Source organism: Rhinolophus sinicus, linkage group LG16 (genome assembly GCF_036562045.2).
Source record: "Rhinolophus sinicus isolate RSC01 linkage group LG16, ASM3656204v1, whole genome shotgun sequence".
In the NCBI taxonomy this organism is placed as follows: domain Eukaryota; kingdom Metazoa; phylum Chordata; class Mammalia; order Chiroptera; family Rhinolophidae; genus Rhinolophus; species Rhinolophus sinicus.
The window spans coordinates 20194614-20209548 of NC_133765.1; the positions used below are offsets into that span (position 1 = coordinate 20194614).

A 14935-nucleotide genomic window follows, 5' to 3' on the forward strand; every position below is an offset into this window, starting at 1 on the left:
GCCCCTCCTTCTCCTTCTGGACCCAACTCTATCAGGGGCCCAGAGCAAGAAAGGTATCCAGCACTAACTCACATCAGGTGGTCTAAAGAGGCCCGAGATAGCCCAGAGGTGGGGCCCCAGGATGCCCTAGGGGTAGGGGGACCTTAGGAGAGCCCTGGGCAGAGTGGCTTGGGCTAGCCCAGTTTCTGGGGCCAAGGCTAGCCCAGGGGTGGTTTCAGCCCACGCAGAACGCTCAAGGCCTGGAAAATGTGGCCACATGGACATGCTGTGGTCTCAAGCTGATGCACTTTTAATTTCTTTATAGGCAGTTGTTGACAACATGGCCTCTGCCCTCTCGGAGCATCTGACCACTGGAGGAAAATAATCCCTTAGATGTGCATGACCCTATATATCTCATTAGATCTTTCTTCTAACCGTGTAAGGAAGACAGGGCAAGTGTGGACCGCCCCATTTTATCAATGAGGCAAGTGACACTCTGAGATGCCATCTTAAAAGGGAGGTCTTATGGGAAAGTGAAACATCAGCCAACATGACCAATCAAAGGACGGGGGACCTTCTGGGCTTTTCTCATCACCTTGCATAGATGGTGGATACCCCTCACTAATCGTGTGTTTAAAATCCCAAGAAACATCCTCCTTGCCCCAAGGCCATCAACATGCCCCACCTCTCCCTTAGGGCCCAGGGGATGCAGGATTCTGGACAAGACCTCAGCGATGAGAAGGGACGGCTGCAGGGTGGGGGACTGCTCAGACCTGCCCCATGTCGAAAGTGCAGGGCCAGCACTGCAGGATAAAATTTGAAAGACATCAGGAAAAGTGGTGTTGGCCCTGTGGAGAAAACGAATCTTCAGCAAAGACACCTGAATTCCATTTTTCTGTCCCAGCCTGTCTCTTCTTGAATATGGACACTTGTTGCAAAAGAATGAGCCTCGGGCAGCTGGTTTGCCCAGTGGTCAGAGCTCAGTGCTCATAACACCAAGGTCGCCGGTTCGATTCCCACATGGGCCAGTGAGCTGTGCCCTCCACAACTAGATTGAAAAACAACAACTTGCCATGGAACTGATGGGTCCTGGAAAACACACACGCTGTTCCCCAATATTCCCCAAAAAAAAAAAAAAAAAAATTTAAACCAATGTCTTTCATGTTTAACAGAGCACCTGTCTAAAAAAAAAAAGAAAAAGAATATGAGCCTCCCACCCAGACAAAGTGAATGAACTGTTGTTTATTAGACTGAGTCCCTGATCCCTATCTGTCAGAGCTGGGTGGGACCCTAGATATAGAATCCCTTCATTAGTGAGATGGGGAAACTGAAGCTGGGAGAGACGGGGTGCCTGCAGGGAGCAGTCCTCACTCCCCTTGAAATCCCCCTCTTCTCTGGGCCAGTGACCTCTGGAGGCCTGGGAACACTGATGGGAGTTCTGTAAGCACTCAGCCTGGGCTCCCACACCACGGGAGGCCAGCTTCATTTCCTCCCAGCGTCCTCCACCCAGCACGCCTACCCCTCCCATAGCAGCCTACCCCTCGGACCTGCCCCAGAGCCAAACACAGGACCTCACTTAATCCCAATTATGTAATGTGCAATTCAACGGTTGGCCAAGGAGGAGGTCCTAGAGCCACACCCAGGAGTGGGGGCAAAAGACCCGGTTGAGTCAGGGCCACAGACCAGGCTGGGCCTCTGCCTGCAGGAGTCCCCACTCCTCCAGCCTCACCCAGCATCATGAGTGGCCGAGTTGGAGACCTGAGCCCCAAGCAGGCAGAGACCCTGGCCAAGGTGAGAGCCCCTTCCCCTGGAGCTCCAGGGAAAAGGGCTGAGGGGCAGAGGGGGTGGTGGTGGCTGCAACCCTGCCCCACTCTGTTGTTTCATAGTGTCCTTGACATTGTCTCTTTGCTGTCACCTCCCCCAAGGTCAGGTCTCACAGTGCCCAGTGTCATCAGCCCTGTCCCAGAAGGGGTTGAGGGAACAATCAATAGCGTGGGTTCCAGATCAAGCCTGACTTCTTCTCATTCAGAAGTCAGATTCAGAGAGTTTTATTTGGCAGCTGCCAACCCCCCAGGCCCCTTAGGAGAGAGCTTAAGGATGCTAATGGTCTGCCCTCTGACTGTTCCCTCTTCTTCGCCAGGACCCTGAAAAACGACTTGTCTGTAAGAGCCAGAGAGACAGGGCAGGATGTACCATCTTCACAGTCAATGGGGAAGAGGACCCATGGTCCTTAACCATGTTTTTGTAGAAAATGGGATGAAAAACAGGTAGAAGCCTTGGTGGGCTGACACATTAAAAAAAAAAAAAAAAAACTTAGACTACAGTACAGTAGTCGCCCCCTTATCCTCAGCTTTACTTTTGAGGCTTCAACTACAGTCTGAAAATACAAAATGCACATCAACTGCAGTCTGAAAATATAAAATGAAAAATTCCAGAAATACACAATTTGTAAATGTTAAATTGCATGCCATTCTGAGTGGCATAATGAAATCCTCGCCTTCCCACTCTGTCCTGTCCAGGACATGAATTATCCCTTTGTCCAGTGTATCCACACTGTAGAAGCTGTCTGCCCGTTAGTCACTCAGTATTGTATCAGCTATCAGATCGGTTATCAGAGAGAAAGAGCGAGACCACAATCGCGTAACTTTTGTTACAGTATATTATAATTGTTCTATTTTGGTACAGTATATTATAATTGTTCTATTATTATTGTTAATCTCTTCTTGTGTCTAAATCATAAATAAACTTTATCATAGGTATGTATGTATAGGAAAAAAAACTTGGTATACGAGGTCTGACAATTAAGTTTTCGAACTTGTTATAACAATGTTGTTAACCATTTTTGCTATCAGAGGGATTATTCATTATGAATTTGTACCAACTGAACAAACAGTTAACCAAGTTTACTATTTGGAAGTGCTGAAAAGGCTGCGTGAAAAAGTTAGACGACCTAAACTTTTCACCAACAATTCATGGCTCTTGCATCACGACAATGCACCAGCTCACCCGGCACTGTCTGTGAGGGAGTTTTTAACCAGTAAACAAATAACTGTATTGGAACACCCTCTCTCCTCACCTGATCTGGCCCCCAATGACTTCTTTCTTTACCCAAAGATAAAGGAAATATTGAAAGGAAGACATTTTGATGCCATTCAGGACATCAAGGGTAATATGATGACGGCTCTGATGGTCATTCCAGAAAGTTCCAAATTTGCTTTCAAGGGTGAACTAGGCTCTGGCATCAGTGTATAGCTTCCCAAGGGGAGTACTTCGAAGGTAACCATAGTAATATTCAGTGATGAAGTATGTAGCACTTTTTCTAGGATGAGTTTATGAACTTAATTGTCAGAGCTCATATATAGGGTTCAGTATGCATGGTTTCAAGCATCCACTGGGGGTCTTGGAGCGTATCCCCACAGATAAGGGGGAAATACAATACACCCATCCTCCAATCCACTTACCCACCCACCCATTTATACTTTCTTCCATTTATCCTCCCTTCCATTTATCTTCCCATCCCCACCCACACATCTATCTATTCCTCCTTCTATCCATTCACCCACAAATCTCTCCTTCCTTCTATTCACCCACCCATCTCTCCTCTCCATCCACCCATTCATTGATTTCTCCTTCTTTTTTTCCCATTCACCCACCCACTCATCCATCCATTCTTTCTATCCATTTACTCACCCATCTAACGTTCCTTCCATTCACCTACCCATCCAATGAGCTATGTCTCCTCCTATTCATCTGCCCACCCATCCTTCCATCATCTTGGGCCAGAGGCCTGCGGAAGGGAAGGATGGAGGAGGAAAACAATCACTAAGTCTAAGGATCAAGGCTCAGTGTGAAAACCACTTTAACCAGCATCTCTCTTCCCAGTTTCGAGAAAATATCCAGGATGTGCTGCCCGCCCTGCCCAACCCTGATGATTATTTCCTTCTGCGTTGGCTCCGAGGTGAGGGCTGAGGTGGGAGAGCTCAGGGTGAGGGAACAGTGAGAGGGGACTGGTCCCACCTGTTCCAGGTCTACTCATGGCTCTCGGGAATCCAATCATACCATCTTGTTCCACACACCCAGGTCCAGGAGAGGGGAGGGGGCAGGAAAGAATGTCCCACCCAGGCTCCCAGTGCCCTCCATAGCTCCCACTGCCCAGGACCAGGACGAGGGAACTGCAAGGCAGCCTCTTTCCTACCTCCCACCTTCTTTCCATCTTCCCACAGCTCGGAATTTTGACCTGCAGAAATCGGAAGCCATGCTCCGCAAGGTGAGACACATCCCCCTGAGATTTGGGGAGGGGCTTTGTGGGAGCAATCCATGCCTTGAGCCCCTGCTCCACCCCCTCCTCAGGGGTGCTGGGAGCCCAGTGGGGCCTTACGACTCATCTCCTTTTCAGTACATGGAGTTCCGGAAAACCATGGACATTGACCACATCCTTGACTGGCAGCCCCCAGAGGTGAGCCAACAGCCCCCCACACACACACACACACACAACCCAGTCTTCCAGACATACCCCCCAAGCAGCCTCTGGGTTACTGGGGACCAGTCAGCCTGAGAGGCCTGAGGAACCCCCAGGCCTGCAGGTACCTCTCCTGTAAAAATTTTGAGTAGTTTCTGGGGGCTTATGAGGTCCAGACCTGGGTTGACTTTAACTTCATGAGCTTATTTAATCATCACAACCCTGTAAGGTGGGTATTATTGTCCCTATTGTATAGATGAGGACACTGAGGCCCATCAAAGTTTATGCAAAGTTCCACAGTCCCAAAGCCCCCTGAGCTCAGACCTGTCTGTCCCCTGAACCCGGGATCTATACCACCACAGTGAGAGTGTGTTTCTGCGCCCTCATCTCTAGGGCCTTGCTCAAATCATCTTTCCTGGGTGGGAAGGAAACTTAGCCCACCAAGACACTACGGAGGACAGTCCCATCACTGGCGTCCTAGTAAAGGAATGGTCATAGCTTCATTGGTGGAGCATAGGCTCTAGCCAGGAGCTGTGCTTTGCCAACATGGTCTTGGGGACTTTCCACAACAGTCCTGTGAGGGAGGAATTTTCCAAAGCATTTCACAGAAGAGATGGGATGGGGCTCAGAGAGGTGGTGTCACTTGTTCAAGGATGCACAGCAGGGAAGCAGTAGTGTTTGTATTTGAACCAGGTCTGTTGACCTTCAGAATCCATATTTTCCATCACTAAGCCCAACTCCTTTCCATGGAAACGGACATGGGAGAGGTTGGGGGAAGAACTAAGGAGCCCAGAGGTCTCGGGCAGGCCTGGCTTTACTGTGTACACACATACCTGCTGTGAACAAAGTCCTCCCCTGCAGGCCCCTCAGCTTTCTCACCTGGACAATAGTGCCGCCCTCCACAGGAGAGACAGGGCTTTACCTGGTGCGTTAGGCTCAGGCCGCCCTGGTCAGCCCGGTCTGGGGGCTCTCCAAGGAGGAGCATCATGCCAAGTTCCATGTATCTTTCCATGCCTAGGTGATCCAGAAGTACATGCCTGGGGGCCTGTGCGGTTATGACCGTGACGGCTGCCCCGTGTGGTATGACATCATCGGGCCTCTTGACCCCAAGGGCCTGCTCTTTTCAGTTACCAAGCAGGACCTGCTCAAGACCAAGATGAGGGACTGCGAGCGCATCCTGCAGGAGTGTGACCTGCAGACGGAGCGGGTGAGGCCCAGGATGAGTGGGGGCGTGGCTGGGGGCAGGGGAGCTTGCCAGAGCACCTGTTCTCTCTACTGTCACGGTCAGAGGGCTCTGGGATCAAATACCAGCTCTGCCACTTCCCAGCTGTGCAGACTTGGAGAGTCACCTTGCCTCATGAGCCTGTTTCTTCACCTACAAAACAGGGGTAATAAATAATGGTTGCAAAGATTAAGAGATAATGCAAGAATATGGCCTAGCACACAGGGCCTAACGTATTTCTCAATGATGCTAGTTATCCTTATTCCCATGTAGTCTTTGACCTGCTAGCCCTTCTGTCTGGATAACTATACTCCCAACGCACACACATGCCTCCCATCCATCTCCTCTTTATGCTTCAGGTTTCAAATTTAGATGTCATCTTCTCTGTGGCCCTTGTCTGAGTAAACATGTATTCCCACAGCTCACATGTTGTCCCATCCTAGCAGTTATTCAGGACTGTGGTGACCTGGTTGCTTGTCAGTCTCCCCAGCCAGACTGTGTACAAGCACTCTTTGAGGACAAGAAGTACAAAGTATTGAACATTATATGTTATACTGTCAGTATCTGGTACAAAATAGGTGCTTAATAAATAACAGTTGAACAAATGGAGGGAGGGAGGAATGAATGAATTTATGGCAGTGTGAATGGATGGATAGGTGAAGGGATGGGTCAATTAATGGAAAGATGGATGGATGGATGGATGGATGGATGGATGGATGGATGGATGGACAAATGGACAGACAAATGGATGGATGATAAATGGATAATGGATGATGGATGGATGGTGGATGGACAGGTGGGTTAATGTCTTCACTGTTTTGTCCACTCTTTCTTGGAGAAACCCTGAGGGGTCATGTGCTAGGGTCACCATGGCCCAAGTTCTGAGCCTGCACCTGAACCTTGGGACTGATTCTTGCTCTCATGCTCACAGCTGGGCAGGAAGATTGAAACCATTGTGATGATATTTGACTGTGAGGGCCTGGGGTTGAAGCACTTCTGGAAACCTCTGGTGGAACTGTACCAGGAGGTAAGGAGAAAGCTCCAGGCACCCCCTCCTTGCTTTAATGACCAGCTCGGCATGCTGTGACCTGGCTGCTTCCTCACAGACAAGATTTAGTAAAAGTAAAAGGTCACTGTGACTCAGGAGCCAAAGATGATATGTTTCCTAGACCCCAGGGACAATCTGTATTGAGACCATAGGGGCCAGCTTCCAGCAAACCCTTCACAGGGTCATCCCTAAGTCTGTGATTTGAGCAAGTTATGGGGAGTACCAATAGTTCGTACTTCAAAGGGATATAGAGATACTTCATTGAGTTGATAGGTAAACTGTATGCATAGAGCTCGGCAAATAGTGAACATTTAATAAACAGTAGTCATTATTATTACTATAATGTCTACTCTAAAAATAATTATTATGTAATTATTATTAGGGTGTTGTTACAATAGTCTGAGGTGAGAAGGTCTCCTCTTGGTGCCACTGGAGGTGATGGAAGGAGGGGAAACACTCCACAGCCCTCTGAACCCTGCAAAAAGGAGACTGCAAAGGCGATGGGGGTAGGAGAAGATGCGGAGTGGGCCCTAATGGGATATTTCTTGGTTCCACAGTTCTTTGGCCTCCTTGAAGAGAATTATCCAGAGACCCTGAAGTCCATGCTCATTGTGAAAGGTGTGTAGCAAGTGACTTCACTTCCCTGTGCCTCTGTTTCCTCATCTGTTCCCTGGGGATGATAATCGTGCCTTCTTCCCTGGGTAGTGGGAGGCAGATTGTTTGGTGGCTACATGCAAATCACTTAGAGTGCCTGGAACAGAGTAAGTGCTCCATGAATGGTAACTTCTATGGTTGGCCTTACTACAAGAGGAGGCATCTCCAACCCCAGCTCTTCCATGAATGCCCCCTCACGTCTCCTGCCAGATTGATCTCTCCCTCCCCAAACTATCTCTGGCACTGGTGGCTGGTACATCCCAGACTAGCCTTTTCTGTCTGCTGCCTTCTGGGGACCACCAGTTGTCTTGTGTGTGTTCATCCTATTTCCCTTTCTGGGTTGTCTACTCCTTGAAGCCAGGGTCTCTGATTCTCCACTTTTGTTGTATCCCTCACAGGCCTGGAGCCATGTGGATGCTCATTGGGTATTTGGATGGTTGTTGTTTGGGTGGGTGGGTGTTTGATGGTTGGCTGGTTGATTAGTTGTTTAGTTGGTTGTCTAGTTGTCCAGCCAGTTGGTTAGCTGGCTAGTTGACTGACTGGTGGTGGTTGGTTAGATAGTTGAATGGTTGGATAGTTGTTGGCTTGTTTGATTGATTGAGTGAGTAGTTGGCATTTTGATTGGGTGGGTGGGTGAGTGGCTAGTTGGCAGATTGGTTCATTGGCTGGCTGGTTTGTTATTTAGCTTGATCTTGGATATTTGGCTGTTGATCGTTTGAATGGTTCGTTGCTTGGAGGGAGCAGTTGGTTTGGCAGTTAGCAGACTGTCTAACTGGCTGATTGGTTTGCTGATCGGCTGATGTGTTGATTGGTTGTTTGACTATTTGATAGGTTGGCTGAATGATTGGTAGGCTTATTTGTGCGCTGATTAGAAGATGAATTGATTGGCTATTTGTTGGCTGGTTGATTGGTTGGTTGATAGATTGGATGATTGATTGGATGGTTGGTTAGTTGGCTGCTTGTTTGTTGGTTGACCAGTGACCAGTTAATCGAATGATTTGTCAGGTGGAGGGCATTGGAATTTGCCAAGGTAATTCATGATTCCTCCATGTTGTTGGCTATGACTATTAAAGAGAGAATGGCCCAATGGAATTATTTTCTCCCCATCATCTTTGTTTATATCTCTCCAGCCACCAAACTCTTCCCTGTGGGCTACAACCTCATGAAGCCATTCCTGAGTGAGGACACTCGTAGAAAAATTATAGTGCTGGGAAGTAAGTAGTTCCACTTCCCTCCCTTGACCTCTGGGCATGAGCTTTGGAGTGAGGTTGGTCCATCACCCCGTCCAGAGATCCACATGTCACCTAGAATCAAAGGCTCCTCCCTCTCAAAAGTGAGATGGGTCTTACACTATAGAGTCTATCCAGGTACCTCTGCCTTATTCCCTGTCCTTGGTGACTAAGGCTTTTCTACACCTTCCTCCTTATTGGTTGCAGTTTGGTTGCTAGTCAGCCTCTGAGTTGTGGGCCTCACTTTCCTTTCAACACTCATGACCTCAGTACTTCTAAAGGCTATTTGGGATGAGGAGGATGAGGAAGAAGAGCAGGATATGGAGACATGGTTCAGAGAAGGGAGGCTCAACAAGAAGGGACTGGACACTAACGTGTCCATTTCGTGAATTACTGGGCAACCATGAAAAATGATTTGATGTCATGGGGAATGTCAGTAACTTTTTAAAAAGTAGATTATAAAGAGGCGTGAATAATATGATCTTATTTTTGTAAAAACAAAAATATATTTCTAGAAGCAATTACAATAAAATGTTGATTTGTGGATGCCAAGAAATCAGATGGTTTTTAAGTCTATTTTTGTATTTTTCTGTATTTCCTAAGTTTTTATAATAACGTATTACTTTTATAAGTAGAAAATATTGTTATAGTTTTAAATGATAGGGAAAGAGAAAGAAATAGAAAAATAGTTCTTAAACTCAAACCAATTACCCTGAGCTTGGAGGATAACTTCTCGCAAGCAGAATGGTCCGATCATCAAATCAGGAGATCTGAGGATCTGGGGGCTGGGGAGGAATCTTACAAATCCATGATTTCTCTCCCTTCCTTAGTCTCTGGCTCTGCTAAATTCTGCTGGGGTAGGGACCTGGGTGGATCACAAGGTAGCCCCCCCCCCAAATATTGGAGCAGTATGAGTAATTACCACATTCCAGGACCAAGTCTAGGCTTCTGCCCTATTTGGTGGCACACAGGGCTCTGCATTTGGCCTCAGTGTGCCAGGCACTGTGATCTTCACCCTCATCCCACTGATGGTAAAGAATCTCCCATGACCATAGTGGGGTGGGGGGGAGATAGCCTGGGTTGATCATAGGGGTGGGGACATAGAGACACCCCAGGACGCAGAACTCTTAGAGCGTTGCATAGGGCACAAAGAACAGTGATGGGCATTATGTTTGTGGTGATTAGCAACTGCAGGGGGTGTCCTTTCAAAGACCCAAGGCTGTCTGCCCCCCACCAAGATGTCTGACTTGGATATGCCACTTACGCGGTCGAGGTCAGACAATTAAGTTTGCGAACTCATCCTAGAAAAAGTGCTACATACCTCATTGCTGAATATCACCACAGTCACCTTCGAAGTACTCCCCTTGGGAAGCTATGCACTTGATGCCAGTGCCTAGTGCACCCTTCAAAGCAGTTTTGGAACTCTTTTTCTGGAATGACCATCAGAGCTGTCGTCGTATTACCCTTGATGTCCTGAATGTCATCAAAATGTCTTCCTTTCAATATTGCCTTTATCTTCGGGTAAAGAAAGAAGTCATTGGGGACCAGATCAGGTGAGTAGGGAGGTTGTTCCAATACAGTTATTTGTTTACTGGCTAAAAACTCCCTCACAGACAGTGCCGGGTGAACTGGTGCATTGTCGTGATGCAACAGCCATGAATTGTTGGGGGAAAGTTCAGGTCGTCTATCTTTTTCACGCAGACTTTTCAGTACTTCCAAATAGTAAACTTGGTTAGCTGTTTGTCTAGTTGGTACAAATTCACAATGAATAATCCCTCTGATATATAAAAAGGTTAGCAGTATCATTGCAACAAGGTTTGCAAACTTAATTGTCACACCTTGTAAACACCGTGTAGCCCGTAACAAGGTCCTTGACCTAATTGTGCTTTAAAGTCTCCTTGAGACAATTAGATAACTCTCATCTTCAGTACTAATGACTGGGAGACCGTTAAAAATGTGCAAACCCATCAGCCAGAAGGAAACGTATTTCCATAGCAACACAATGCTATAAAATATTTTCTGAAGCCCAAGTCCTGGGAGGCCAGGAAATCGGCCCTGGCAGCCTAGCTCCGGTATGGTTTCTCCCCAAGCTCACATCCTCCTGGTGGGAACGGGGGGTGATGTGTCCTCTCCATGCCCAATAACTTTTCTTCAACCCCTCTGTCCCCAGACAACTGGAAAGAAGGTTTGCTGAAACTCATCAGTCCTGAGGAACTGCCTGCCCATTTTGGGGGGACCATGACAGACCCAGATGGGAACCCCAAATGTTTAACTAAGGTACAAGAGCCCCAATACAGGGAAAGGGAGGGGAGTAGATCTGAGTTTCTTTCTCACCCATTCATTCATTCCACAAATGTCTGTGGAGAGACCCCTGTTAGCCCGGGGTTGAACTAAACAGTCACAGCCCTGCCCTCGTGGAGCCCTCAGCAGCTCTGCTGAGTTTTGAACCAGAGGGGTGAGCTGCAAAAGGAAGCTCCCAAAGGAGGCCCGGACCCAGACCGGAGAGTCAGGGGATGGGGGGAACAGGATGAGCAGGACACTTCCAGGAGATGGTGCAAGTGTCTCAGGCAGGAGCAACAGCATGAAATCGCATGAACAACGCAATAGCCAGAGAAGGGGAGCAAGCCCATCCCGTCCTGTGTCCACAGATCAACTACGGTGGGGAGATCCCCAAGTCCATGTACGTGCGGGACCAGGTGAAGACGCAGTACGAGCACTCAGTGCAGATCAGCCGCGGCTCCTCTCACCAGGTGGAGTACGAGATCCTGTTCCCAGGCTGTGTCCTCAGGTAGGGACAGGTCACCGACCCACCCCTGGCTGGGGCCTAGCCCCTCAGGGGCCCCTAGAGCAATTACCTGTCCCCTTCCCCCCACCCCCACACAGGTGGCAGTTTGCATCAGATGGGGCCGACATCGGCTTCGGGGTTTTCCTGAAGACCAAGATGGGGGAGCGGCAGCGAGCAGGGGAGATGACGGAGGTGCTGTCCAGCCAGCGCTACAACGCCCACATGGTGCCTGAGGATGGGTCCCTCACCTGCTCGGAAGCTGGTGTCTGTAAGTCTGCCCCAGCTGGGCCTCAGTTCCAGAAGCCTGAAGTCATCCGTCCATGGTTTAGAGGTGGAAACAGAGGGGCAGTGCCCCCCCCCAGGGACACACAGCCTAGGTTAGCGCCATTCATTCTCACAGTCCACACTCATTTGGTCCACACTCATGAGCACCTACTGTGTGCCAAGAACCAGCGACCCACAGGCCCTGAAGGAGTTGAGAGTCCTTGGGTCACAGAACATAGGCAAGGGACAATAAAGCAGGTGCAACTCTCCCCAGAAGGAAACTGGGGCTGTGAGAAGTAAATCAGCTTATCCAAAGTCACACAGCTGAGTGTGGTAGCAGGGTCCCACCTCGGCCTTGTGGTAGCTGTGTAACCCTCGGCAAAAGTCTTACCAATGTGGACTCTTGGTTTGCTTACCTGTGAAGCAGAGGCTACAACCCCTGCCTCTCAGGGTGCCTTTGAGGAGGCAGAAGGCACAAGGAGGCCTGGCCCAGCACCCCACGTCATCTAAGGGGGCTGGGAGGCCTCTAATGTTCCCAACTGTACCCCGTTGCCCCCCCCCATTATGCGAGTGTCCAGGTGTGGAAACAAAGGGATGCAGTGGCCATTGTTCTCATTGCTAGTTTGTGCAACTAAAGCCAGTCTGGAAACATGCCAGGAGGAGGTCAGTGTCTGTTTACAAGCCCCGCTCAGGGGTGGTGGTTCCTATGGGGAAAGGAACAGGAGTGGTGGAAACTTGGCCCAGCTTGGCAAACAGCAGGTGGGAAAAACAGCACGTCCTCCCCCATGGCTGGGGCAGGAACACAGGGAGTGTAAAGCCAGGCCCAACTACCCCTTTGTCCTTCTGTCCCCTCAGATGTCCTGCGCTTCGACAACACCTACAGCTTTGTCCATGCCAAGAAAGTCAGCTTCACAGTGGAAGTGTTGCTCCCAGACGAGGGCATGCAGAAATACGACGAGGAGCTCACCCCTGTCTAGGCAGCTCCCTCACTTCTCAGAGACCCCTGACCCTCTGCTTGATCTCTGTATATCCTACCCTCTCCCCTGCCCCCGAAACTGTTAGTTCTCCTCTCTGACATTAGTGAGTAGAGAAAGAGCTGCCTTGGAGAACAGTCGTATAATATGGTCAAATCAGGAAAGGTATGAAAGGCACAGCCTTGGAGGATACCAAGGTTGCAGAAGAGGAAAAAGCAAGGGTAAAAGCAAGAAGTGGATGTCACTGAAACCCAAGAAGTAGGAAAGTAAATCCCCTAGCCTTTGCCCTCACTTCTCTTAAGGCATTTGTGTGTGCTTGAATCCCCTCCCTATGAGCTACGAGCAACTTGAGTTAGAGCTGTATTTAAATTCTTTTTATTAATACTTCTACGCCTTATATAGTAGGTGCTCAGTGTATTCTTGTGAAATTAAATGGAGGTAGGAAGCAGGTGATTCATGGGCATACATGATAAGAGCCTGGGCATATTTCAGCACCTTGGACAGGAACAGAGCCAGGGAGGGGATGGTGGACTCTCCTGAAGACTCAATCAGCCCCCAGATTTCTGGCAGTGGCTGACCCCTAGGTAGGAGATGCTTACATAAGGCTCTGACTCAGGGCACACAGCTTCCCCCACCCATCACTCTCACCCTCGTCCCCTTTTCTTGGAACTCTTAGCTGAGGTTTGAAGCAATTACAGGAATCTTCCTGGAAGTAAAGGAAGTCACATCTGATTCTAGCTGCTGCCTGGCGATAATAATTAAAAAAAAAAAATCACAGTTATCATTCAGTGAGTGCTGTCTATGTACCACACATGGTGCCAAGTGATTTATGACTTTAGCTCATTTCATTCTCATGCCTCCTCCAAGGCCATTTATCATGGCCATCTTATGAATAAGGAAATGAAGGCTCAGAGAGGTGAAGTCACTCACCCAATGTTACATAGCTCTTAAGTAGCAGACCCAAACCCAAGGGTTTTTTATTATTATTTTTTCTGTACTCCAAAGACATTGCTTTTAATTGCCCCATAATATGGCCTCCCTACGGCCCTACTTTTACAAACCAGAGAAGGAATAATTTGTTTGTCCTAGAGCTTCCAGAAGTGTCCCGGATGTCACCCTCTCCAATCCCAGTTTTTAGGTAGAGGAGATGTTATGCCCATTGGACAGCTGGAGCAATGGAGACCCACAATGCTTAAGCCACTTGTCCAAGGAAACTCACAGAAGAGCAGGGCAGGGCTTGTGCTTTGCAGCCCAGCATCCTGTCCACTGCTTGCGTGGCCTCTGGGAAGCATGGCCCCTTGACACCCACATCAACTCTGGATAACTGGGGGAGACACCAGGGCTCCAGGAAGCTCTTGCTGTGAGTCAGGGACACAGAGATGCTGGCTTGAACCCCAGGTCCCGACACAACTCTCACCAGGAAGCGCTGAATTACAGAGAGAATGTGAGTGGGTGGGAACCAAATGTGTGACTGGTTCCACGGGAGGGTCCTTGGGAAGAGCTGCGGGCCAGGCCTGCTGGAATGAGCCCACCCATGGGCAGAGAGGAGGTCTAACTCCAAGTCTAAGCAAGTAAATGCTGGGCAGCAATTTGTACTTTCTGTCTGCACTTATAGGCACAGGATCGTACCTCCATTTTATAGGTGGGAAACAGCTCCCAAAAGGTACTGGCCTTGTTTCCTTCAGCCGGTGAGCAGCAAAAATAGGGCTGGAGCTAAAGCTGCCATCACCTCTGCTTGTCCCCTCCGACCACTAATTCATGTTACTGTAGCAACTTGGCAGCGCAGGACAGTACTGCCAACTCTCTGAGCTGTGGTGTGGGGAAGGTGAAAAAGAAGGGAGTGTTATCAAATTTAGAAAAAGAAGAAAAAAGTAATATTGGGAACATACTGAAAATGTATTTGGTGTTTATCTGAAATTAAAATTTAACTGGGCATCCTGTATTTTATCTGGCCACCCTGCAAACGAGGCATGAGGTTGAGGCAGAGAAAGGGAGATGGACTCACTTTCTTGGAAGAGATGGAAAGCCCTGCAATTTGGGCCAAGGATGCCGTGGGTTCTTCGGGAGACATTGACTCAGTGTTGGTGGTGCAGGGGGAAAAAACAGGGGGGTCTCACCTTGCTCGCTGAGGGAAGGGCCCCCACACTGTAGCAGGGCTGGAGGATGACAAGGGGGGACCCTTTGCACCCTGGGGTCTGAGGCTGCTGTGAGCAGTGCTGTTGGACACTAGCATTTGTCCGAGCACTTCTATTGCCGTTCATACACCCCACTTTGAGCAGAGGGGAACTTGCTAGCAGGAGGCATGGAAGTACAAGGAGCCT

At 48.9% G+C, this 14935-nt stretch overlaps 1 protein-coding gene across 1 annotated transcript; it reads left to right on the forward strand.

The window, feature by feature from the left end:
* Positions 1–1599: 1599 nt before the first annotated feature.
* Positions 1600–14549, forward strand: LOC109453400 (SEC14-like protein 3). The gene is made up of 12 exons (XM_019743067.2): positions 1600–1770; positions 3862–3937; positions 4203–4246; positions 4376–4435; positions 5457–5645; positions 6592–6687; positions 7266–7326; positions 8493–8576; positions 10762–10868; positions 11240–11379; positions 11475–11644; positions 12496–14549. The coding sequence occupies exons 1-12, from the start codon at positions 1717–1719 to the stop codon at positions 12615–12617; spliced, it is 1203 nt and encodes a 400-aa protein (XP_019598626.2). The 5' UTR covers positions 1600–1716; the 3' UTR covers positions 12618–14549.
* The last annotated feature ends 386 nt before the right edge of the window (positions 14550–14935 follow it).

What these genes read in the sequence shown, in the direction of transcription:
- LOC109453400 (XM_019743067.2), top strand. Translation starts at nt 1,717, where the DNA reads ATGAGTGGCCGAGTTGGAGACCTGAGCCCCAAGCAGGCAGAGACCCTG. An exon ending in GTCCATGCTCATTGTGAAAG is followed by an intron (nt 7,327 to 8,492) that starts GTGTGTAGCAAG and finishes ATATCTCTCCAG; the next exon opens with CCACCAAACTCTTCCCTGTG. An exon ending in AAAAATTATAGTGCTGGGAA is followed by an intron (nt 8,577 to 10,761) that starts GTAAGTAGTTCC and finishes CTCTGTCCCCAG; the next exon opens with ACAACTGGAAAGAAGGTTTG.